The sequence below is a fragment of the Daphnia magna genome, linkage group LG2 (assembly GCF_020631705.1).
Source record: "Daphnia magna isolate NIES linkage group LG2, ASM2063170v1.1, whole genome shotgun sequence".
Lineage (NCBI taxonomy): Eukaryota > Metazoa > Arthropoda > Branchiopoda > Diplostraca > Daphniidae > Daphnia > Daphnia magna.
The window spans coordinates 13,638,484-13,663,912 of NC_059183.1; the positions used below are offsets into that span (position 1 = coordinate 13,638,484).

The window sequence follows — 25,429 nt, forward strand, 5'->3', positions numbered from 1 at the left end:
GTTAACCTATGACAAAATGGGTGAAGAATCAATTCAATTGCAACGACGTGTTGGTGAATATTCGTGGGAATAAGCAACGGTATAAAAATTAAAACTTATGTACGTGAGGCGTTGAACTGAAAAAGACAATACAGCGTCCTTTGAACGATACGTTAAACTCAGTGACCGTATATATGTGATTCAGGATTTATCACATACGACTTTCTTAAGTTTTCCTTGTTTGCAAATGACTGATGATGGACGGGGGACTCGTGGCGGATCAATGCTCTGCCCAAAGGTCTGTCAAGACCTGTCGAAAACAGATCATCTATTGATAGGTTATCTTTATTTTGTAGGGCAATAGGCATAATGTGTCGTTAGAAGACGGATGTGTATAAAATGATAATGAGATAAACAACAACAAACATTGGAGAAGTGTACCAATACTCGCAGCCATTTTCTTTTGTACAGAAACGAATATTTTTACAAAACCATGGTTTTCTTTTAACTAATTTAGTCAATGATACAAGCCTCTAATTGCACGAAATTTCACAAATTCGCAGTTTGCATAAAAATCGTCGTTAAAAATAAAACTCGGGTAGCTAATTTTACGAAAACGATGTTGGTAAAGCTACTGGCAATGGCATCTAGAATTATTTGAATGGGATATATCGAATGATTATTAAGTGCAGCAAATAATTGCTATATATTCGATATTAAACAGATGACCTGCACGAATCGTGTTCGAACCATTTCAAACTATAGGGCCGGGTAAGTGCATCAATAAATATAGACTTAAGTTAATATAAAGACAAACAATGAATCGATCTGTGAACCGAAAAAGGGGTGGTTTGGCTGGATCTGTTGTCAATAAGGCACTGGAGATAGAACGAATCATTTGAAGACGTAAACCAACTATCGACTTGTGCCCGATAACGATCGAAAACGCAGAGGTATAAATGTGGAAACACGATTCGTATGCCAGCATCGTCAATCGCTCCTGCCAGCCAAGATGAAGTTCGTCATTCTAGCCACTCTCCTCGCCTGCGCCTGGGGTAAGTTCACAATCAAACCTACTATTCCCTGAAAATCATTGAAACTATTTTTGATTGCAGCTGCCTCAGCGCATGGTTATGCCCCGTCTGCCGGCCTCGGTCATCATGAAGGGCAAATGCCAGCTGATCCCATCAACAAGATCGTCGGTGGAGTTGAGTTGTCCCCAACTCTCTGCCCTCCCCAGGTCTCACTCCAGCGTAGGAGTCTTGCTGGTACCTGCTCGCAGTCGTGCGGTGGATCCATCATACGACGAGCTTACCATCATGATGCCGCTCACTGCATTGCTGGGTGAGCAATTAAGCTATATCCATTTTATCTTTGTTTTCTTTTGTTTTCGTGTATGAGTATATGGAGGCTAATGAACGTGTGTATTACAGAGCCAGCATCGACAACTTGCGTATCGTCGCCGGTAGACACAGCCTGTCCGTTGATAGCGGTCTTGAGCAGAACCGCCTGATTTCTCGCACTGCCACCCACCCCCGTTACAACAGCGCCACATGCAGGGATGACATCTCCCTCCTTTTCGTAAGCTCTTCTTTCTATCATTTATCCGTGCAAGGATTGTCGATGAACAGTGTGTGTTTTCTTATGCTGACCAACGACAGTAATTGTTTCTAAACTGTTTTACAGTTGGATGCCCCATTGGACCTGAGCGTTTCCATCTGCAAGGCCATTGCCCTGCCACCACCTACCAGCGAGGTGGATCCTCCCACCAGGACTCATCATCACCGTTTCCGGATGGGAACCACTAGCGTGAGTGCTTGAATCAGAATACTTGTAGACTTCGTTACCAATATTATTGTTGTTGTTGCTTTCTTTTTCTTATTCCATTATCTGATGTAGTCTGGTAGAGCCTCTCTGACCGTCTTCGCTGTTGATATCCCGTCGTCTCTCGATGCTGACTGCGACGCTGCTTACGGAGGTAAAAACTTAATTACATTTATTCATTAATTTATTTCATCGGACATATTTTTTTAATTTAATTTAGGCACTGCCAGCGCCCCAGCCGTCTTCCCATCCATGATGTGCGCTGGTGACACCACCAACGTGGTCTTGAATTCCTATACTTGGTTGACAGATACTGAAGATTTAAAACGGGAGACGAGACAACTTGACAAACCAATTTTACTCTGTGAACAGGTATGGCATCGACTCTTGCCAAGGTGACTCTGGCAGCCCACTCTTCACTGGCACTGGTGCCGACGCCGTCAGCACGGTATCGTTTCATGGGGCCAGGGCTGCGCTTTTGCCCGATTCAGGTAAAAACTCATTTAGATTTTTCTTCTTCGGCTATTTGTTTTCTCTTGCATTTTATCCTTCCATCATTGCTCTTAACTTAATTGTCTTCTTAAATTCGTTTAGGTGTTTACACCCAGGTTTCTTACTTCCTTGACTGGATCGCTGCTGCCCGAGGTTAAAAGAAAACGACTTCTGTGTTTACCATCTTTACATCAGAACACTGTCGTCTCTCCATAATTCTATTCGTTGGAAAGTTCCCTGGTCGGACGAAATAAACATGCAAACATCATGTTCTTAAATGTGTCTAAGTTTGTCAACAGCTGTCTTGCATAATTAAACGTAGAAAAAAATAAATAATAAGCCTAGTACAACACCGTGCTATACACACCAACGATAAGGACTGATGCATCACAACAAATGTTAAACAATTAAGTGAAATTTTCAAAAGATTTCATTTTAAAGAAACTGTTACAGACTCGTACGACAGTCGTACATAGCACGTTTTAAAAATGGATTTATCATTAAAACAAAATTGCCTTTGAGAATGTAACGCATTAAAGTAAAACTATAGAGTCTTTATTAAACGTATACAAAAAGGTATCCACACTCGGTTCCAATCCAGCTCTTATCATCAGTGTGGACTTTCAACTTAAAAGCAGGTCTAGTCTTCTGATGTGCGTGAAAACGTCCCCATCTGTTTCCGTGCGTCATTTTCTAAAATGACAGCCGGATCTTAAAACAACGACCTATTACTGTCAATATCTTTCTGGCGTTTGCTGCTTTAACTTAAAAACAAGTGCATCTTCAAACATTTTAGAACATAATGATCATTTTGATAATAAACTCAAATATCCACCCTACGTGTGGCACCATTTGGCTCAACGAGAAGATTAATGTTGACAGTAGAAAGCCTTTGATTGACGGGTTGAGTCACATAAAATACTTGATGAACCGATAGAAGCAACTTTACTGAATTGTGTTAACAAATCTAGGTCGAAATTGTCTTATCATCGTAAACGCACGATTATGTGAAACACTGTATAACCAGAAAAAACCCAATTAAATTTAAAATTGTTTGGCACACAATTGTTTTAAATGCTGCACATAATGATGAATAATCAAAGCTTTAATAGCATGCTCAGTGAATAATTAAAAAAAGGGGCAGTGCAAAGCAAATGTCATGTATCGAACGGATTGAAATAGATTTCAAATGACACAGGCGCATTTGATATAAAGATTTAAAAACAGAAGAAGTTCAACGACGAAAAAAAGGACACGTTAACGCGTCACGAGATTCGTAAGAAACAGGATGTTCCGAAAGTATAAATGCAAATGGTGGTCGAAGTGAATGTTCGTCAGTCCGCAACTGCTACAATCCAAGATGAAGTTCATCGTTCTTGCCGCCCTTTTCGCCTGCGTGTACTTCGAATGGCTCTACCGATTGTATCAAGTGTATCAATTAATGATTTCATCAAGAAAACCAATTTTTTCATATGCCTAATATGACGTATTATGGTTAACCTCTTTAAATCTCAATTAACGTCTATCATTTGTCATGTGATGGCTACACAGCTATGCCACAGCGCATGATTCTGCCCCGCTTGCCCGCCCCCGGTCATCACGGGCAAATACCAGCCGTTCATCAGCAAGATCGTTGGAGGAACAACTGTTGAGCCGAACTCCCTTCCGCTTCCAGATTTCTCTGCAGCGTCGTATTTCCACTGGTTCCTACTCCCAATCTTGCAGTGGATCCATCCTCGATGCCAGCGTTATGATCGATGCTGCCTGCGTCCGAGGGTGGCTGCGTCCTATACCGTTTTTAAATTGAATTTTCACGAATAGTGTTTCGGCACACATTGCGAGAGAGCATGAAATTTGTCTGTTTCCAATGGAAAAAATTCGTATTTTTTCGATGTTCCCACTCGTAGGTTGACGCTCCATCCTCCGTGTCGTCGCCGGTGAGCACAGCCTGAGGACCGACAGCGGCCTCGAACAGAACCGTGGTGTTGCCAGCTTCATTATCCACGAGGACTAGGTAAATCATTTTTTTTCTGTTTTTTAATTCTTCTCGTTAATAACAAACCATTTTCTTCTTTTACAGACCATTTGACCTTCCCAACCTGCATCTCCTGCTCTTCGTAAGCAAATTTGACCAATTAGCTTCAGCCGTTCTGAAAATCGAATTGATTAAACATGCATATCTTTCCATTTTTGTATGATTGGATGCTCCATTGGACTTGAGCGTTCCCTCTGCCCAGCCCGTACCTGCTTACCCCCAACATCCGAGTTGGACCACCTGCAGGAGATCATCGTCACCGTTTCCGGATGGGAACCACAGCGTGAGTTCAATATCTCTGCATCAGATATTCAATTGATCATTTATTTTAAATTGTTGTTCGATTGTTTGTTTGCTGGGTTTGATGCCTAGTCGGTGGTGTCATCTCCGACACACTCCCGCAGCGTAGATGTCCCAGTCGTGTTGATGACCTGCAACCATTGCCTATGGTGGAACTGCTGCCAACGAAGTTTACCCAACCCATGTTGTGCGCTTTGGTGACATCGTTAACGGTAATATCAATGAACATTTATCTCGTCCGTTATATTTCCAAGCTTCTTTTCTCAACTATTTTAACCTATAATTTTTTTTAATTCTCAGGTGGTATCGACTCTTACCAGGGTGACTCTGGCGGCCCCCTCTTCACTGGCACTGGTGCCTCTGCCATCCCAACTTACGGTATCGTCTCCTGGGGTCAGGGATGCGCCTTGGCTGGATACCCTGGTACGTACAAACGCCTAGAATCAACTTCATTTCCAAATTTAATCAGCATTTTCCCATACCTTTTTTAGTGTGACCTGCACGATTGATTGACTAAACTGTTTACATTTTCTTTATTTGTATTTACTATGGTGTCACACACTCAGGTGTCTCTTTTTGGACTGGATCGCCGCCAACCGAGGTTAAACGTCATCGATGTACCGTATGCAAATTTTCCCATCCCCCATCCCTATCAGCATTTTAATGCCAGCCTATGCCAGCACCCTCTTGAATACCTTGTTTGCATTTGTACACTGTCATCAGAAGTACCAATGCACAAAATAAATTACATAGGCACGCAGAGCTTTATTAATGGTGTTACATACACTGACATATCGATTTTTTTTTCATCAACATGATAAAGCTTCTGCTTGGAAAGATAAATGTAAAGGGACTATCATAACGCACGTTACAACTGCCAGATAGTTGTCGGAGGACATGATATTCAGATGAAGGCGTTGATTATGGGGAGCAGTGCGGACGTCTTGTTTAATGATTGCGTACAGTACGAGAGCGAACTTGGGCAAAAGATGTCCGTCCACAGAGGAAGAGAAAATTGGATTGAATTTTATTAACAATGGGATTCGTTTGTTTAAACAGACGACATGCGATCTAAATGATCTTTGATGCCCGTCAAGAATTGCCATCTTTGAAATGGATGACTTGCATACTTTAAAATTTCGGGGATTTTAATTGTTACTGACTAAAGACGCCACTGGAAGATTCACTATTCAATTTACCTTTGCCTCTGACTGCGTATCTAAAAGAAACTGAGTTAATATGCTTCAACAGCGGTCAAATCCAAGGCATCAGTTTCGTATAAATTGTTAAATAAGAGCAATGAAGGCCATAGTTAGCGTACTGATGAATCATTTTGCAAGACGAACGTTGCAAATGACGCAAATACTGTTATGGATGCTGAACCATCCTTTACACTGCTGAATAGATATAGATTTATTAAAAAAGTCAATGTAACAACGTTAAAATAACTTTGTTGTGTTTTGTGACAACGTCAGGGGATGCACTGGATAAGCCGAACTTATTCCGGATCTCTCCATTGAAACAGGATACACTCGTGTTCAGTTACACATCACCAGTCTCCAGCTTACATACATGAATAATTTATCTATCCACGTTTCATGTAACGACACACAAACCTGCCTGATGGCCATACATTTGGGACAAAAAAATAGCACTTACCGAGAGAATGGAAACATTTTGTTTTACTTGTTCTGACAGTAAGTTTCAAAGCGATAAACGCCGACGGGGACGATTCTGTGGGATTTCAGTTACAATAGATTTGCCCTACAACTAGTTCTTTAGTTTCAGTTGCTTTATTTTAGAATCTTGCTACTTATATAACCCTGACTAGTCAACCTGTATCGTTAGCTACATCATTCAAAGTCCGAACGTTGCATTGTCAGGCAGAAGTGGACCAATGACTGCAAATCTCGATAGGTCTATTCAAGGTTTGTTTGATAAAGTAAACGATGCCTGACTTTTTAAGGCTAGCTGGCTACTATAAAACCTACAACTGTGCCTGTGGATTCATTAATCGTCTAGGCCACACTCAGCCAAGATGAAGTTCATCGTTCTTGCAGCCCTTTGCCTGTGCTATGGGTAAGCACAACGAAACATTTATTTTTATTTCATAGAGTTGTCATTCACTTGCATTACGAGATGATGTTGAAATGATTCAACGTTTTTATTTTCCTGTTGACGTGTTTGTCTATGGCTATGCCTGTAGCTGGTCGTACCCCGTTTGCCCGCTTCGGTCATCATGAAGGCCTTAAATACCAAGCTATGATCCCATCCAGCAAGATCGTTGGAGGAACAGTCGTAGAGCCCAACTCTCTTCCCTTCCAGATTTCTCTGCAGCGCCGTAGTGCCCTTGGCTCCCTACTCCCAGACTCCCAATCTTGCAGTGGATATCTCGTGCCAACGTCATCATCGTGCTGCCCACTGCGTTAGAGGGTAAGTAAATCCCGGCAAATTCATTTGTAAGCTATCGAACTGGTAGACTTGGATGTGTAAAATAACTTGATTATTGTTTCATTGACAGAGTTGACGCTTTACCATCCTTCGTGTCGTCGCCGGTGAGCACAGCCTGAGGACCGACAGCGGCCTCGGAACCGTGGTGTTGTCGCTTCAAAATTCATGAAGAGTACAGGCCCTTAACCTTTGAGAACGACATCTCTCTGCTTTGCAAGACAAATGCTAAAATCTTCTTAGTTTCACTGTAGATTTAATGTCGCGATTTTGTAGTTGGATGCTCCATTGGACCTGAGCGTCCCTTCTGCACAGGCCATTTTCTTGCCTCCACCAACCGAGAGTTCGACCCTGCTTCCGGTCTTATTCTCACCGTATCTGGATGGGAACCACTAGCAGCCACGATTTTTAAACTTCAAACGCACACTCAAATCAAATTAATTCATCTTATACTTCTGTCTTTGTTCGCTACGATGCAATCAGTCCGGTGGTATCATCTCCAACGAGCTCCGCCGCGTTGAAGTCCCCGTGTCTCCGACGCTGATTGCAACGCCGCCTATAGATTCGGAACCGCAGACTTGCCCAAGTCTTCCCCTTTCCCTGATCTGCGCTGGTGACACGTCAACCGGTAGTAAATTCATTGAACACAATAGGAATTAGTAGTTTACTCAGTTGGCAACATGTTCTGACTTGTTCCTGATTTAATTTTCGCGCCAAACTAATTACGCATTCAAATGATGATCCAGGTCGGAATTGACTCTTGCCAAGGTGACTCTGGTGGCCCTCTTTTCGTTCTCCCTCTCGATGGTAGCGCTGCTGAAGCCCGACAGGTCGGTATCGTTTCCTGGGGTCAGGGCTGCGCCTTGGCTGCATATCCTGGTAAGTCCCAAAAAAGACTAAGCTTCGTACGACCTAATCGTTGATTAAATGCTGAATGCTTGTCATAGACTACATCACAACAATTGGTGTACGGGTTATAAGATGCCATTTGTCGTTTAGCCATCAAACGTAAGTTAACATTCGATGCTTTGCGTTTTTTCTTGAGGTGTCTACACTCAGGTGTCTTACTTCTTGGACTGGATCGCTACCAACAGGGTCTAAATCGTCAAAGAAAAACGGTGTCGAATGAAGCAATGGAGACCTAATGAACGTTTAATGTTTCCTAACATTAATTTCATGAAGGTTCAATAAACGCAAATGAAAAAAAAAAACATGGTTATGAACAAAATAACGAGTACGTGTTAGCCTAATTCATTTACAATCTATTCTAATCATGCCTTTTCCGGCCACTCATTCCCAGCGTGAGTCAATGACAGCTACTAGACAGGGCTCTTTTCTTCTGCAGGATGTAGTATTACAATGAATGGTTACATACTGCACAAAGGATTAGTAATACAGAATCTACGTATAGTCTCATACTCATACGAAGTATATAGTCACAGATGGGGAGGGCTAAATTGGCCGAGTGCTACTCAGTTGTTCGTCCACCCCCGAAGAAACAGGTCTCACTTATAATAAACAATACAGAAAGTTAAATCAGACTTTTTTTGGGTCAATTAATGTCGTAAAGTTTTCGACACTAATTAATCTTATTCATTTACAATGAATTCTGACTCAACAAGTATCTGATAAATTGCAGTTACTGTTGTTGCTTCAAAGAGCAACAACGTTGGTCCAAGCTAAATCGGTTCGTTGGGCTTCAACACTTGTCGAAGTAGATAAAAGATTATGAGCGTAAACAGCTCCTAAGTGCATGTGCACTATGTATAAAGCTGTGTACATTGAAGCAACTAAGGGGCTCTATACCCGTGCAACATTCGCTGGACAGACAAAAGTGACGTATGTTTGCCTACTTGACAATCAATTTCAAAACGGAACTTGCCTGCAATAAATATTTGACTATGGTAGAACGCAAACTAGCAAAGAAGTTAGAAACTAATACTATAGCTGATTACGGGAACACGCACTGTGTCGCCTGGAAAAACCTGAACGCCGTAAATTTCCCGACAAACACCAAACAAGTGAGCGTATAATACACACTCATTACCATATCTGCTTCTCCACACAAATATAGATTGGTTTCAACACCGACGCATAGCTGTTCTTAGCTGGATGTTCTGACCAAAAGAAAAAACACATGTGCAATCTCAAATTTGAACGTACCTAAAATCTTTAACGGACAAATACAGTAAGGTGCAACGATAAAAAGCTCAAACTTTTGATAAGGAAAGATGCTTAACGAGTATAAATGCGAATCACGACGAGGATTGTTTATTCGTCGATCCTCTGCTTACCTCGAGACAAAGATGAAGATCATCGTTCTTACCGCTCTGCTCGCCTGCGCTTTGGGTACAAATACTTATTTTGCTGAGATTCCAAATAATATACTGTCGTTTTGGATGTACACACAGCTATGCCTCAGCGTATGGTACTACCTCGTCTGCCAACTTCCGTCATCCTGAACGGCAAGTACCAGCTGATCCCAGAGGGCAAAATTGTTGGAGGATCTGTCGTGGCTCCCAATTCCTTCCCTTCCAAATTTCTCTGCAACGTCGTAGTGCCTCTGGCTCCTATTCGCAATCTTGCGGTGGCTCCATCCTCGATGCCAACGTCATCATCGATGCTGCCCATTGTGTTAGGAAGTAAGTTATTGTGTAAAGAACAGGAACGACATTTTAATGAGTTTTATCACTTTTTTGTCGTAGCACCAACGTTGACGTCATGCGAGTTGTTGCCGGTGAGCACAGCTTGTCGGAAACCAGCGGCCTCGAGCAGAACAGGAACGTTGTTAGCTACACAATGCACGAGGATTACAACGCGTGAGTTTTGCCTGTTACGCAATTGTTAATGAACGCAATCATTGAGAATTAAGATTTTAGAATAGAAGAATTATAATTTACTGTTTTTCGCCGATAGCCAAACGTTCGAGAACGACATCGCCCTCATCTTCGTAAGACAATTTCTTACTTTCAAAACAATGTATTGAGATATGTTTGGCCTTTATTAAACATTGTGTATTTATTTGTTCAGTTGGATGCTCCATTGGACCTGAGCGTTCCGTCTGCCCAGCCCGTCAACTTGCCACCCCCAACTTCCGAGTTGGATCCTCCCGCAGGAACCGTCGTCACTGTTTCCGGATGGGGAACTACTAGCGTGAGTTGATCGTTGTATTTACAGTTGTTTAAATTCTGTTTCGAATTTCAAACAAATTAAAATTGTTCTTTATTGGGGCTGGCATGTTTAATGTATAGTCTGGCGGCAGCATTTCCGACCTGCTCCGCAGCGTTGATGTTCCAGTCGTCGATGACGCTACTTGCGATGCTGCCTACGGTGGCACTACCCAGAGACCACAGATTCTTCCTTCCATGCTCTGCGCTGGTGACATGTCCGACGGTAATCAATTGTTTAATGCACTCTAATTATTAAACGAATTCGTTTTCATCATTGTCCACGTTTGTTTACATGGACATGCAACCAGTGAATATGAAAAATCCAACTTATTGTTCTTTCTCTTAATAATCTCAACTATTGTTTTGTTACGGGTTTTTTTCAGGTGGAATTGATTCTTGCCAGGGTGACTCTGGCGGTCCTCTTTTCACCGGGACTGGTTCCAATGCCGTCCAGCACGGTATCGTCTCCTGGGGTCAGGGATGCGCTCTTGCCGCTTACCCTGGTAAGAACTCGGGATGTCATCGATGCAAATTTAAACGAAAGCGATAATTCGAGGCTATGTTTGTGTTTCCACAGGTGTTTACACTCAGGTGTCTTATTTCTTGGACTGGATTGCTGCCAACAGGTTTTAAGGAAATTAATAGACGCAGACGTTACCAACTTTTGCCATCTTTAAGTACACTCACATTTGCAATGACTTCCCTTCCTACGGTTTAACTGTTTTTTTTCCCCCTTTCAATATCGTGTTGAAAAATACAAAGTTATACGCTAAAGATTTTGCGTTTGCGATGGCGTTGTTTGCGCTCAGCGTTTGACTTGATTAGTTACAACGATTTACGAACATAAGCCTCAACTCGAATCGGAACGTTATGTAGCTATAGTGAAATGAGTTCGACATACAGACGCCTCTTTCAGATGAGACATTGACACACTATGACAGTATCAGCAGACTGGCTGTAATCTAGATTATCAATCAAAATAAACAGTCAAAAATAACATGACTTAAAAAAATCAGCATCCTTTTCATACAAGTCAACGAAACTAAGTCAGTGTTTTTTATCTAGACCTCGATAAAACACCGAACTTTTTAGCATTTTCAGGTGGATTATACTTCTCACACTGGATGCCCCTCTTTTGTTTAAACTGTGTTTTTCTTTCTTACTCTAAAATTATTTTTTAAAATCTTCTAAGCCAATCGTCATTTAGCCCTCGTTTAATTGTCCTGAAAAAAGCCTTTCTCTGGCATATGGAACACTGAAGTCACATGAAATGTTTCAATAACGCCAAGTGTCTCCCTGTACAGCACCCATTTTATGCCCATATACGGAATTGTACACAAATAGAAAACAAACAACGTACGAAAAAATAACGAGCGCTGTTTGTTCGAGATAACGATTCAGTAATGTGCATCAACAAACAATAAAACGATAACATCTTGGAGCGAAACTGGCGTCCACTGCACGTCAAGTAGATGTCCTCTACGTATAGTCTAGTAATTTCAACGAGTTGTCAATTAGAGGACGCGCAATGTTGTTTATATAGTAACAAAAACAAAGAAAATGGACAACAACAGTTCGTTACAAATGCTTTACCGTTTGGCATAAATTATAAGATATAGCCTTCGACAAAGGATACAATATAATCGGTCTGCGGGATTATGGTTAACCAAACAACCAATGAAATATGATATTTATTTACGTTGTACTTAACGCTTGTCTTTTCCCGATAAGAAATTGAGACAGAAGATAAAACGAAACTGGCATCTTGGAAGATAGATCGTTATTGTGTTGGCTTCATCCTCTCAAGAAACACACTACCGAAAATGAGGTTGATTATCCTTGCTGGGCTCATCGTTTGCGCCTATGGTAAGCCGACCGAATTTATGTTTCGTCATTCAATATAGATAACGCATTAATTGGCTCGTAAAATATTATGAGGCACTAATTTTATACGAATAATTTACGGTTCACTTGAATTGAATAATAACGGCGACTAAACAGCCGCTCCGCAGCGGACGGTGTTACCCCGTCTTCCCATCTCGGTCATCTTGAATGGTAAATACCAGCTGATCCCGGAGAACAAGATCGTCGGTGGTACGGAAGTGACTCCCAACTCATTACCCTTCATGATCTCATTGCAACGCAAATTTTTGAATACGTTTACGCACTCGTGCGGTGGCACCATCCTCAGTGAGTCAACTATTCTCACCGCTGCCCATTGCCTTGACGAGTAGGTCATTTTATTCCTTTTCGTTTAATTATACTAATGCAATGAATCACGTGACGGTCACTTACGTACTGCTCCTTATCTTAGGGTGGACCCAACTCTGTTCCGTGTGATTGCCGGAGCGCACAACTTGTCCGTTGAAAGTGACATGGAACAAATCGGCAGACTGGATAATTACACTATGCATCCCGATTTCAATCCAATAACACTAGAGAATGACATCGCCCTCATCTACGTAAGAACAGATACAATCAATCATGCATGTGTGACGACATGATTCACGTTTACCTTTATGGGTGTCACATCCTGTCACTATTCTCATCTGTGTCATTTGAACTCGGTGGCTTTTATTAGTTAACTCCGAGGACGATTTTGAACATAAGCGACACTGTTCAGCCTATTGGTCTGCCACCACCAACTGTAGACCTTGATCCTCCTGCTGGACTGATGGTGACCGTTGCTGGATGGGGAACGACTTCTGTAAGAAAGTTTCATCTCAGTTATAATTTTGTTTTAAATGCTAATCAAACATTTTTTTTTTATTTCACCTTTTTTCATGTTGAATGGCTCTGTTATTATTTGAACCATTCGTAAAAATTATTTAAAAAATAAAAGTCTGGTGGAGACATTTCCGATGTGCTGTTGAGCATTGACATTCCTATCGTCTCTGACGATGATTGTAATTCAGCCTATGCCGGAGATTACAACACAAATCCTGTCAAAGAGTCCATGATGTGCGCCGGTGGAGCTCCCGGTCAGTAAACAATAAACTAGTCATTAAAAATCCCAGCACGCAAATTACCCCAACTAATTTGGGAAATGAATAACAAATTTCTAATTGTTATAATCACGGCGTTCGAACGGTGATTTGTCTAGGTGGCATTGATGCCTGTCAGGGAGATTCTGGTGGTCCTCTTTTCACCTCCGATGCCGGAAATTTCATTCAACACGGCATCGTTTCATGGGGACGTGGCTGTGCTCTTGCCGATTATCCAGGTAAACACTCACCCTGCTTTGGTGGGCACGGACGGATTTACGTCATCCATAACAAACACTCTAATATGCATGTATTCGGTCCAATCTAGGTGTCTACACTCAGGTGTCTTACTTCCTTGACTGGATCAATACAGAAATGATGCCGTAAATGAGCCCAACAAGACAATCCAAGTCAATCGCTATTGGCAAGACTAAAAATCTATAAAGCGCCATGTGTACTTGCTCGCTTTGTGGAACTCCTAGTTGTATGCTATTGCACTGTGCTTTACATCTAGCGACTGTTCTTTTTTCTATGCCAATATACAGCATCTATTATTGAAATTATACGTCCTGATTTAACAAACCCTTAGCTGAAAAGAAAGAATTAGCAAAATATGATTGGGATTTGCATAATTTTCCGTTGCAACAACACATCACGATCTACGTACGGTTGTTAAAAGCCACTCCGGTGCCACTTACAAAAGGAACAAGCGTAATTCAAATTTTGTACTAACGTAACTAATTGACACAGTGACTCTAAAGTATTCAAACAATTGTCCTGAAAAAGGGGCCATTGAACTATGCGTGCTGGTTTTTCACTTCATACGACTATTACATTTACAACCGTACACGACCAGGTATTACATTGCATAACTTGTAAGGCTGTTGCATAATTACGTAAGGATCATGTTCTAATTGACACCAACGTGTGACATCTAGACGAAGTATAAATAAGCCTATTTTGGCAAAGGAAAAGGCATTCGTGCTTCGTTCACATCGACAATCACCACACCTGAAATGAACAAGATCGTCATACTAGCCACGCTCATCGCTTGCGCTTACGGTAAAAATATTTTCAAAATGAATTCAAAATTTAAATCTTCGTTTAAGTTGTTCATTTAACTATATGCATTTTTATCCTTTCGATTCAACTCCGACAGCCGCTCCCAGGCGGATGGTGCTTCCCCGTCTGCCGGCTTCCGTAATCGCGAGCGGAAAGTATGAGCTTATACCCGGAGACAAGATAGTCGGCGGTACGGAAGTCGTCCCTAACTCACTGCCTTTTCAGATTTCGTTGCAGCGCAAAAGTTCCACCGGCATTTATTCGCAATCGTGTGGTGGCTCGATCATCAACGAGTACACCATCCTCGACGCTGCGCACTGTGTTGATGGGTACTAAGAAACTTTGCATCTCACCGCTAGGCAAGCGTGTAAAACAAAGTAATATACACTTAATCTATTTGCAAAATTTTTAGAGTCAACGATGTCACCATTTTTCGTGTCGTCGCCGGAGAACACGACCTGTCTCAGATCAGCGGTTTGGAACAGCATCGAGCTGTCAGTGGCTTTTTAATACACGCGGACTATAACAAGAAAACTTCGGCCAACGACATCGCCCTAATCTACGTAATGACAACTCTCACAGTTTAATAGAAAATGTGCAATAATTATAAATGTTGCTTTTTACTGTATCATGTAAAAGTTGGCCACACCTTTGGACTTGAGCGTTCCGTCGGCTAAACCCATCAATTTACCACCACCGACTTGGGAATTTGATCCTCCAGCTGGCATTGTGGCTACCGTTTCTGGATGGGGAACCACTAGCGTAAGATCTCCCTTTAAATATAATGGCCGTTTTCTATTAAAGTTAAAGACATTTTTACGTATTGTTTCTTAGTCTGGCGGCAGCATTTCCAATGTGCTTCTAAGTGTCGATATCCCCATCATATCCGATGATGATTGCAACGCTATTTACACCACCAATGCCAAGCCCAAATCCATCTATGAATCCATGCTATGTGCAGGAGGTTTTAATGGTCAGCATCGAACAAATTAAATTACTGACATCAAGTGTAAGCATGTCTTTTTTCAATACGTTTTAATTTGATGACGACAGGCAACATCGATTCTTGCCAAGGGGATTCTGGAGGTCCGTTTTTCATCGGTACTGGAACTAACGCCATACAACTTGGTGTTGTTTCCTGGGGACGTGGCTGCGCTTCAGCTTATTATCCTGGTATAAAAATTTACTTTTTCTAAATTAACTCTTGCTTTTCGTTTACCTGTTTAAACAAATAGACTCCCACGAACGTTGATAACGATTGCGTAACTTGCTGATTCGATTGTCTAGGTGTCTATACCCAGGTGTCTTACTTTCTTGACTGGATCAACGATAACAGTCACTAAGCAACGTACGCCGTGACCCTAATATAATACTACGTTGACATCATATACTTATACTAACAATAAAATGCTTCACTTTAATTTATGCGTCTCTGCTTCAGTTTCTCTTAGTTTAGTCATTTCAAATAATTAACATACGTCATGGATGGCAGTAAAACTTGCACAGTCTTCAAACGTAAAGCAAAGCTGCGACTACCGTGTTAAAATACGTTGAGTACAGGTGATTGCTCATAAAGGTACTCATTCCTTGCTTTACAAAATGCTGTCTCCATCAAAATAGCTATACTCTTCTGCGCCAATTCAAACCAACGAAGACTTTGAGCGCAATAAAATGTTTATGATATTGCATACACATTTTGTTTGTAAAAACCAACTTGAATCGTATTACATTTCTTGTTGTTATGGAAGATCCTTGACATGCATTTCTGTGACAACTGGCCGCATGTCGCCAGAGAAAAACTGAGATATCGAGTTGAACTCTGATCCAAATGAGTGATTAAAGAAAGAAGATGATTGGATTGCTTAATATTTTCAGTCCAAACGGGTCTGATGGTACTGACGTCATATAACAAACCCTATGTACACCTGATTGATAAGAAACGGATACTGATGAAGTATAAATGAACGCGATTTTATTCAAATAAGACACCACTTGTGACTTGTCTCATCAAGAAACACGTAGCCAAAATGAATAAGTTTATTGTGCTTGCCGCACTCGTCGCCTGCGCTATCGGTAAGAAGCTAACGTTATTTATACTTGCAAACAAATTGTCAATCTGCTATTGTTCAACGTGAAAATCTTTTGAAAAATGATTACAGCCGCTCCTCAGCGGATGGTGCTACCCCCGTCTGCCATCTTCGGTCATCCTGAACGGCAAATACCAGCTGATTCCGGAGGACAAGATCGTCGGTGGAACAGAAGTCGTGCCCAACTCATTGCCATTCCAGATCTCCCTGCAGCGCCGAAGGCTTCGGTGGTTTCTCGCAGTCATGCGGTGGTTCCATCCTCAACGAGAACACCATCCTTGATGCTGCTCACTGTGTTGATGGGTAGGTCACCTTACCGGCCAGCTTTTTTGTCCAGTCTTGTTTCCACACTGTCTAAAGAGTCATTAGAAACGCAATTGAATTTTTAGTTTGAACGGCATCAACCTTTCGTATACGAGAAATGTAACGCATTCTTTTCGCTGTATGTGTGTAAATTTTTAGAGTTAACGATGTCACCATCTTCCGTGTCGTTGCCGGCGAACACGACTTGTCCCGAGTCAGTGGTTTGGAACAAAACCGAGATGTTAGCAGCTATTTGATGCACCCCGACTACGATACTAGCACCTCATCCAACGATATCGCCCTTATCTACGTAATTACTATTAAGACAAAATGAATCCAATCATTGCGTTTTTCATGTTCATTCTGAATGTTTGTAGTTGACCACACCTTTGGATTTGAGCGTCCCATCGGCTAAAGCCGTCAACTTGCCACCTCCTGCCACAGAGTTTGACCCACCTGCTGGAACCATCACCACCGTTTCCGGATGGGGAACCACTAGCGTAAGATTCCGATTCTATAACTTGTTTCCGTGAATGCGGGATCCATATTGATTATTTTGGTTGTATACCATAGTCCGGCGGCAGCATTTCCAACGTGCTTTTGAGCGTCGATGTGCCCATTGTCTCCGATGCCGACTGCAACGCTGCCTATGCTGGTGAGAATTCAGATATTCTTTTAACATCAAATGCTACCAATGTGACCGTGTTTGCTGGCCGGTTAGAAAAGTGTGTGTATTACCTTATCTAACTATTACTTTTGTTTCTCAGGTCCATTCGACCCCAACCCTATTTTCCCATCCATGTTGTGCGCCGGTGGCCCACCAGGTTAGTACATCCACGATTTCGGATTGCGTGTCATATAGTTTCAGACGTAAACATAAAATTATGGATGATCTATATGATTTCTTGTAGGTGGCGTCGATTCTTGCCAAGGTGATTCCGGTGGCCCACTCTTCACAGGCAGCGGAGCTGATGCCGTCCAGCATGGTGTCGTCTCATGGGGCCGCGGCTGCGCTTTGGCTGATTATCCAGGTATATTTTTTTCTTCATTAAAAGGCAGGTGTTGGAAATAGCTGATGCAAATCACAGTTTAGAGTAAAGTAGAGCTGTTTTGTCTGACAACATTGATTTGATCTTTGGGTTTTTCATTATGTCAATCATAAATCTATAGGCGTCTACACCCAAGTGTCGTACTTCCTTGATTGGATTGCCGCTAACAGGCGCTAAATGGACTACTTCTGAGCTACCTTCACACATCGTCATCCTACAAGATTCCTTGTTAAACAGACATCTAGCTCCGATTGAATTGCGTCTCGAATAAAGCACAATAAATTTGTTTCAAGAACTGTTGCTGTCTCTTGTCATTACTATTGTCATATCGGGGCATTCCCACCAGTGTGAATGAGAAAAGAAATTAATAATAAAAAAAAATATTCTAGTTTGCGTTCTGATAAGAGAAATAAACTTTAAGGTTGTGAACATAGGCTCTAAAGGTAATGGTATATCCTATCATGACAAATGTTTATCGACCATCACCAGTCGTTTGTGACTCTTTTCCTGAATCAGTTGAAGACAGTTGAAGAGCAGCATCGCTGTTCGTTAATTTCGGTATGTTTCATCCACTAGAGTTTACACTCACTTACTAAACGGACATCAGCAAATTATGTGAAACAATGTCTTGATAAGATTTTATTAAATCAACAGAAATCGGCTAATATTCGAATAGTAGTGAAAAAGATTGTGTATTTAGAGAAACAAATCATTTCTACCTTTCGGTAGACCATATGGTATTCTATGTAAATTAAAGATTTCTTATGAAAGAAGATATTTTTTTCTTCAAAATTACGCTGGCACAGAGGAAAGGGCTGGACAATTAGACTGCAAATCCACACGACATTACATCCTGACCGGTGAAGTATAATCCTGAAATATTAAATGAAACTACACTTCATTGAGGATATTGACTTAACGATCACGCAGATATTACAAGGACAATGGCGTACCTTCAATGCCGGATTCAGGAAGCAACAGCGTAGCTTATTCCGACCCAAAACGAGTGATGTCGTGTTCCATGTTGTACGTGCCCCCTTGTTTGGTAACTATAAGAAGTGCTCGATGGTGACCGGACTACCAATACTAACAGAGTCTACTGCATTCTGTAAAAAAAAAAATAAAAAAATAAATAATAGTAATTTAAGGCAGTCCCCCTCACTTTTTAACAAATGGATGAAGAGTGACCATGTGAATAACATGCATAATATACGAAAGCGGTGCCACCAGTGCACCCGAAAAAAAGCTGATCGGGCCAGATCGGTGCGGGTTTGTTCTCTAGTGGTGCGGTGTCATCTGGTGCACTGGTCACGATGGTCACTCTCCATTCATTTGTTAAATAGTGGGGTGGAACCGCCTTCATTTGTTGATGATATTAGTTTTTTTTTTTTTTGAAATATTTGAACTAAATTACCGGTTTAACGTGTAAATAAAGGTAGGAATCATTGTGTACAATTAGTTTTTATTAGTAAGAATAGTATATAACTTTAACCACATACTCGTTTGTGTTAGATGTAAACTAACTTTAATTTTCGGTGAAAATTTTTCAAACTTTTCCATCAAATCCCCGATCTACTCGGTAAAATCTAATTTTAAGATAAAGTCGTAGTAGCCGAGTGGTTAAAGAATCTGATAGACGATCTACCATACCCTACTTTTCAAAAAACGATGGTTTTCCGTCCAAATGGTAGCATGTTTCATTTCGCTACTAAATGGTAGCCAAAATAAGGGGGAAAAAGAAACCAAAAATTGAGAGTGTAGCAAGAATGAGTCAACAATTTGAAACAATTGAAGCTTTCATTTGTTTACGCTCTTGGTACATGTTATTTTCTGCACATGTAAATATGTATTGCTGCTGTTTGTTTTTTCTTATATCTCAAGAAAAAAAAGTCTGATGTGCTACAGAAAACTTCAACGTTAGTGTAGATTAGGGATTGAAATTGCGGGGTAAAAGATCAGGCTATAAACGGCACAAAAACAGGACGATCCGGGTTTCTGAAAATCGGACTAAAAAAACGGTGCACGGTGCGCCGAAAAACCTACGCCGCAAAATCAAAACAACCCTCAAAATTGGGTCGATCACCGCCCAAATAACGCGGGACTGAGCGCTTATCTTATCCCAGTCAAACATCCGCTTTCTGCTGGTAAATTGGAGGAGGTAAGACTTGTAAATTTGACCACGGTTTGCATTATACTTCAATTAATTGGAGTAGTTAAATCATTCAATCTATGACTCTAACTATACTACACTCTTCTACGCAATTCAAACTTACGACGACTTCGAGCGCATTTTTTTAAATGTTATTCTGCGTTTGCAATATTGCGTACACATTTTGTTTGGAAACCTCCGGCTTGAATCGTAGTTCATTTCTTGTTATGGAAGATTGTTTACATGCATTTCTGTGACGACTGGCCGCATGTCAGTCAAGAAAAACTGAGATATTGACGGATATTGAATTGAACTCTGATCCAAATGAGTGATTGGGGATTGGATTGTTTAATATTTTTAGCCCAAACGGATCTGATGGTATTGACGTAATGTAACAAACCCTATGTACACCTGATTGATAAGAAACGGATATTGATTAAGTATAAATGAACGTGGATTTAGTCAAATAAGGCACCATTTGCGACTTGTCTCATCAAGAAACACGTAGCCAAAATGAATAAGTTGATTACGCTAGTCGCACTCGTCGCTTGCGCCTTTGGTAAAGCTAATTTTATTTTATACTAGCAAACAAATTGTCCATCTGCTATTGTACAACGGAAATCTTTGAAAAAATGGTTACAGCCGCTCCTCAGCGGATAATGCTACCCCGTCTACCATCTTCGGTCATCCTGAACGGCAAATACAAGCTGATTCCGGATGAAAGGATCGTCGGTGGAACAGAAGTCGTCCCCAACTCATTGCCGTTCCAGATCTCCCTGCAGCGTCGAAGCTTCAGTGGTTTTTCGCAGTCATGCGGTGGTTCCATCCTCAACGAGAATACCATTCTTAATGCTGCTCACTGCGTCGAAGGGTAAGTCACCTTATTGTCAAGCTTTTTTCCCCGTTCTTCTTCCCGCACTGACTATAGATTCATTAGCAATTGCATTTGTAGTTTGAATGGCATCGCCCTTTCGTAAACAAGAAATGTAAACCATTCTTTTCGTTGTAATTAGAATTAACGATGTCACCATCTTCCGTGTCGTTGCCGGGGAACACGACTTGTCCCAAGTCAGTGGTTTAGAACAAAACCGAGATGTTAGCAGCTATTTGATGCACCCCGACTATGAGGGTAGTACCTTCTTCAACGATATCGCCCTTATCTACGTAATTACTATTGAGACAAAATGAGTCCAGTCGTTGTCATTTTCATGTTCATTCTGAATGTTTCTAGTTGACCACACCTTTGGATTTGAGCGTCCCATCGGCTAAAGCCGTCAATTTGCCACCTCCTGCCACAGAGTTTGACCCACCTGCTGGAACCATCACCACCGTTTCCGGTTGGGGAACCACTATCGTAAGATTCCGATTCTGTAATTTATTTCCGTGAATTCGGGATCCATACTGATTAATTTTGTTGTGTATACCATAGTACGGCGGCAGCATTTCCAACGTGCTTTTGAGCATCGATGTGCCCATCGTCTCTGATGCCGACTGCAACGCTGCCTTTGCTGGTGAGAATTCAGATATTCTTTTAACATCAAATGCTACCAATGTGACCGTGTTTGCACGCCGGTTAGAAAAGTGTGTGTACCTTATCTAACTATTACTTTTGTTTTTCAGGTCCATTCGCCCCACCCCACCCTATCTTCCCATCCAATTTGTGCGCCGGTGGCGTTAGGTGGCGTCGATTCTTGCCAAGGTGATTCCGGCGGCCCACTTTTCACAGGCACCGGAGCTGATGCCGTCCAGCATGGTATCGTCTCATGGGGCAGAGCCCCATGCGCTGTGGCTGGATACCCAGGTATATTTTTTCTTCATTTAAAGGCAGGTGTTGGAAAAAGCTGATGCAAGCCACAATTTACAGTAAAATAGAAGTGTTTTGTCTGATAACATTGATTTAATCTTTGTGTTTTTTCATGGTGCCAATTATTTATCTGTAGGCGTCTACACCCAAGTGTCGTACTTCCTTGATTGGATTGCTGCTAACAGGCGCTAAATGGACTACTTCTGAGCTACCTTCACACATCGTTTTCCTACAAGATTTATTCTTAAACATTCTTCTAGCTGCAATTAAATTGCATCTCGAATAAAGCATGATAAATTAGCTTCAAAAACTATTTCTGTCTCTTATATTTTCGGGCCATTTCCACCAGTGTGAATGAGAAAAAAAAATTAATAAGTAAGAAAAAATTCTAGTTTGCATTCTAATAAGAGAACTAACCTTTAAGGTTGTGAACATAGGCTTTAAAGGTAATAGGTCAAAGTCATTATTGTGCCACTTTTCCTGAATCAGTTGAAGACAGTTGAAAAACAGCATCGCTGTTCTGTAATTTCGGCATCTTTCATCAACTAGAGTTTACACTCGCTTACTTATCGGACATCAGCAAATCATATGGGAAAAATGTCTTGATAAAATTGTATTAGATCAATGGAAATCACCCAATATTCGAATAGAAGTAAAAAGACTGCGTTTTTAGAGAAACAAAGCATTTCTGCCTTTCGGTAGGCCATAAAGTTTTCTATGTAAATTAAAGAGTTCCCATGAAAGAAGATATCTTTTCTTCAAAATTACGCTGGCACAGAGGAAGGCGCTGGACAAGCAGGCTGCAAAGCCACACGATATCACATCCTGACCGGTGAAGTATAATCCTGTAAAAATTCAATGAAACCACACTTAATTAGGGATATTGACTTAACAATCACGCAGATATTACAAGGACAATATAGCTTACCTTCAATGCCGGATTCAGGACGCAAGAGCGAAGCTTGCTCCTCCCCGAAACGAGTGAGGTCGTGTTCCATGTTGTACGTGCCTCCTTGTTTGGTAACTAGGAAGTGCTCAATTGTAACCGGACTACCGACACTAACGTAGTCTACCGCATTCTTTAAAAAATAATAAAAATGATAACAAATTTACCAAATTTTACACTTGCAACAAAAGCAATAAGAGTTTTTAACCTTCAGCTTGGGAACATAGTAGTCACTTGATCGACGATATGTTGTCCGATAGCATTTTCACAGTATTGTAATCATCGCCTCGCTTTTTTGTTGGTAGGCCGGACCATTGAGAAAACCAAGAATATGGGGCAAATGTTAAAACCGATAACGTGCTACGATCTGCAAGAAATGAAACACGATGAACTTATTGTCCTGGTGAAGGAATCATTTTCTCCGCAATACCTGAGTAGCGATTTTTCCATGAAGGATCTTTGGCAGCCGATGACGAAAGGAAAAGAGCTGGAAAAGGTTTTTCCAGTGTGTCTTGAAGAGTTGATTTCATTACTCGGTTCATTATTTCCTTTAAAACAAAGTCGAGTCCTTAAAATATTATACCTTAATACGTTAAAGATGTACTTAAAAATGAAAAATGCTGACGTACTTCCAGGTCGGAGCCGGCGTGCACCCAGATATTCTGCGCAGTGAGACCCAATTCTTCTGGCGTACCCCGAAGTCCTATAAAAACGCTTATGTTCCCATACGATGGCTTGATTGTCTTCATTAGTGGCCAGGCAGGCGACTTTTTGGCGACTCTTTCCGGAAGAAGATCCAGCAAAGTGTTGTGCATACCTGTAGTAAAGAAAAATATAACAATTGAATTGTGCCTTCAGCAACCTTTTGGTTCAGCTTCACCGTTTCACATACCCGCATCCGAAATGACAATGGGAGCGTGGATATCAACCATCGAGTTTTCTTTATTGCCGACTCGTACACCTACTACCTTGCCTCCTTCCGTCAGAATCTGGGAAACGTGAGCCTTCATGAGAACTCGACCACCTGATCGCTCAATGACCGGCACAATACGATACGGCATCTCTGAAGCTCCACCGACTGGGTAGCAAGATCCTGTCAACAAAACATTTCTACTATTGCATTTGTTTTTTTAAGAAACCACTGTTTTTGCAGTCGAGAACCATATTCGCAGCAATGGACGTGAAGCAAAGCCATCATGGGTAGGCTAACACGACTAGGAGGTACGAGAAATCCGCCAGTGGAATAGGATAATAAAAACTGCAAGTCTTTGTTCTTAACGTGGCTCTGTTATGAAATGAAGCAGGTAAAATTTCAGTGAAGCGAAAACATTTGGCATGACCGCCGTTTCATTTTGGGAACGAAAATTTATAGGTAAGCTGGTGCTGCTGTTAAATTACCTCGATAGCTTCTTTTACCGAGACTTGACACAAGGCATAGAAGTCGCTCAGCCGACGTGGCAGACCAAAGAACCGGAGTACGTTAACGAACCAGAGTGGCAATAATTTAAACGCAAAATAAGCCATAGATCCTTGAGGTTGGTATGCCCTTTTAAGCAAACGGAAGAATTCTTTGATTCCTTGCTCTTCGTCAGGAAATTGCGTGATCAGCTGATTTTCGAAGGCATCGGGGCCTGAAGCAATGGTGTACTCTCGCTGCAAAGGTGACATAGCGTCCAAAACTAAACGTTCTACATTATTGTCTATGAACAGACACCAAAAAAAATTCCAGAATAAGCAAAGTGTTGTAGACCAAACTTTGATCGTGTTACCAAATTTAGCAAACTGGATCTGTCCATCACTGATTTGTTCCAGAAAAGTTCGAATGAGTGTTGGGCGTATGAAATTGCCAACGTAGTGTATCCCGACATCGAATTCGTAACCATCGTCCCTAAATGTATGGCAAGCACCACCGCACTTGTAATGCTTTTCAAGAACGAGAACTTTCATGCCAGCCTTGCTGAGTAGCGCTGCGGCGGACAATCCTATTCGGCATACAGAACAGCGTTAAACTTATGAATCACCACAAAATACTCAAAGCTAACAAATAAAATTAAAAGATAATTCCGTCTGACCTCCGATTCCTGAACCAATGACAATGGCGTCCCATTTCTTTTCGCTAGCAAGTTTCTTGGTGAATGCTAAAAAATAAAGAAAATAGAGGCACCGAATTAAACTGTTGGCACCTGTTTGTGAGAAGAAATTAAATTAGAAATGTAACTTTCATAACTGTACCTCTTTTCATAGTTTCATCGCGTTTGGTATGGTCAGTAATCAACGGGGTTAGAGGAGTTCTTGAGTCTTCTGCGAACGGAGACTTCAATTGGCCTGTTGTTTCAGTTCTGAAAAGAAGTTTTTTGATCCAATATCCACAGAAAACGGCTAGGATAATTCCTATTTGAATTCGTACTTCGAGAAGCTTTCCAAATGTATCAAATAACATGTTTTAGCCAGCCAACGTTGCACTTTTAACAGATGATTCAAAATTGTACTTGTAGCTCAAATGGAGGAAACGAAACCAATGAAAATGTATCCTTTGTTGTTGGACTGTTTTCACCTAAAGCTAATGGCAAAAAAAAGATCAGCTGCCCTTTTCTTTTCAATCTCGTTTTGAGAGGAGAAAACTCAGACCCGTATAAGAAGTAGCGCGATTTTCCGATCACGTTATGCTAGGCTTCATCCAACTTTCAAAATAACTGACGGCAACACCAAAAGGGGGAGAAAACAAAAAAACCTGTTTTATTTTAATCAATTTTTTTTAAATATTATTTAGAGTAGGTGGCCGTTTAAATTGGTACAA

At 41.3% G+C, this 25,429-nt stretch overlaps 5 protein-coding genes and 3 pseudogenes across 5 annotated transcripts in view; 7 read left to right on the plus strand and 1 right to left on the minus strand.

Annotated features, from left to right (window-relative positions):
• Nucleotides 1–8,306, plus strand: part of LOC123470108 (trypsin alpha-4-like) — a gene marked incomplete in the record, with an annotated part of 71,781 nt that extends 63,475 nt beyond the window's left edge. The window contains 2 exon segments of the mRNA XM_045169839.1: nucleotides 7,902–7,957; nucleotides 8,124–8,306. Coding sequence (XP_045025774.1) covers nucleotides 7,902–7,957; nucleotides 8,124–8,207 — 140 coding nt within the window.
• On the plus strand, nucleotides 988–2,615 carry LOC123470114 (annotated as a pseudogene).
• A 1,063-nt stretch (nucleotides 8,307–9,369) lies between the features above and the next one.
• Nucleotides 9,370–11,022, plus strand: LOC116916733 (trypsin eta). The gene is given in 9 exon segments (XM_032922066.2): nucleotides 9,370–9,427; nucleotides 9,490–9,600; nucleotides 9,603–9,720; nucleotides 9,784–9,897; nucleotides 9,995–10,028; nucleotides 10,109–10,231; nucleotides 10,330–10,471; nucleotides 10,632–10,751; nucleotides 10,826–11,022. Coding segments are annotated over 9 exon segments (861 nt in total). The 5' UTR covers nucleotides 9,370–9,384; the 3' UTR covers nucleotides 10,882–11,022.
• A 948-nt stretch (nucleotides 11,023–11,970) lies between these two features.
• Nucleotides 11,971–13,792, plus strand: LOC123470113 (trypsin-1-like). The gene is made up of 7 exons (XM_045169846.1): nucleotides 11,971–12,114; nucleotides 12,250–12,478; nucleotides 12,563–12,710; nucleotides 12,830–12,955; nucleotides 13,091–13,229; nucleotides 13,352–13,471; nucleotides 13,561–13,792. Exons 1-7 carry the CDS (start codon nucleotides 12,072–12,074, stop codon nucleotides 13,617–13,619), a joined length of 864 nt encoding a protein of 287 aa, XP_045025781.1. The 5' UTR covers nucleotides 11,971–12,071; the 3' UTR covers nucleotides 13,620–13,792.
• A 379-nt stretch (nucleotides 13,793–14,171) lies between these two features.
• LOC116916798 (trypsin alpha-3) lies at nucleotides 14,172–15,715 on the plus strand. The gene is made up of 7 exons (XM_032922151.2): nucleotides 14,172–14,294; nucleotides 14,392–14,623; nucleotides 14,707–14,857; nucleotides 14,934–15,056; nucleotides 15,129–15,267; nucleotides 15,348–15,467; nucleotides 15,582–15,715. The coding sequence occupies exons 1-7, from the start codon at nucleotides 14,249–14,251 to the stop codon at nucleotides 15,635–15,637; spliced, it is 867 nt and encodes a 288-aa protein (XP_032778042.2). The 5' UTR covers nucleotides 14,172–14,248; the 3' UTR covers nucleotides 15,638–15,715.
• Nucleotides 15,716–16,306: 591 nt separating this feature from the next.
• LOC123470112 lies at nucleotides 16,307–18,028 on the plus strand (annotated as a pseudogene).
• Nucleotides 18,029–20,308: 2,280 nt separating this feature from the next.
• Nucleotides 20,309–21,999, plus strand: LOC123470111 (annotated as a pseudogene).
• Nucleotides 22,000–22,180: 181 nt separating this feature from the next.
• LOC123466462 (all-trans-retinol 13,14-reductase-like) lies at nucleotides 22,181–25,178 on the minus strand. Its single transcript, XM_045169850.1, is given in 12 exon segments — nucleotides 22,181–22,531; nucleotides 22,615–22,772; nucleotides 22,847–22,901; nucleotides 22,904–22,999; nucleotides 23,063–23,180; nucleotides 23,262–23,449; nucleotides 23,525–23,725; nucleotides 23,794–23,917; nucleotides 24,031–24,332; nucleotides 24,402–24,614; nucleotides 24,705–24,770; nucleotides 24,865–25,178. Coding segments are annotated over 12 exon segments (1,905 nt in total). The 5' UTR covers nucleotides 25,073–25,178; the 3' UTR covers nucleotides 22,181–22,355.
• Between the last annotated feature and the right edge of the window lie 251 nt (nucleotides 25,179–25,429).

Coding starts and splice junctions, on each gene's coding strand:
- LOC116916798 (XM_032922151.2), top strand. CDS start 14,249: ATGAACAAGATCGTCATACTAGCCACGCTCATCGCTTGCGCTTACG. Junction 14,858..14,933: donor ACGACATCGCCCTAATCTAC/GTAATGACAACT, acceptor ATCATGTAAAAG/TTGGCCACACCTTTGGACTT. Junction 15,057..15,128: donor CTGGATGGGGAACCACTAGC/GTAAGATCTCCC, acceptor ATTGTTTCTTAG/TCTGGCGGCAGCATTTCCAA.
- LOC123470113 (XM_045169846.1), top strand. CDS start 12,072: ATGAGGTTGATTATCCTTGCTGGGCTCATCGTTTGCGCCTATG. Junction 12,115..12,249: donor GCTCATCGTTTGCGCCTATG/GTAAGCCGACCG, acceptor GCGACTAAACAG/CCGCTCCGCAGCGGACGGTG. Junction 12,956..13,090: donor CTGGATGGGGAACGACTTCT/GTAAGAAAGTTT, acceptor AAAAAATAAAAG/TCTGGTGGAGACATTTCCGA.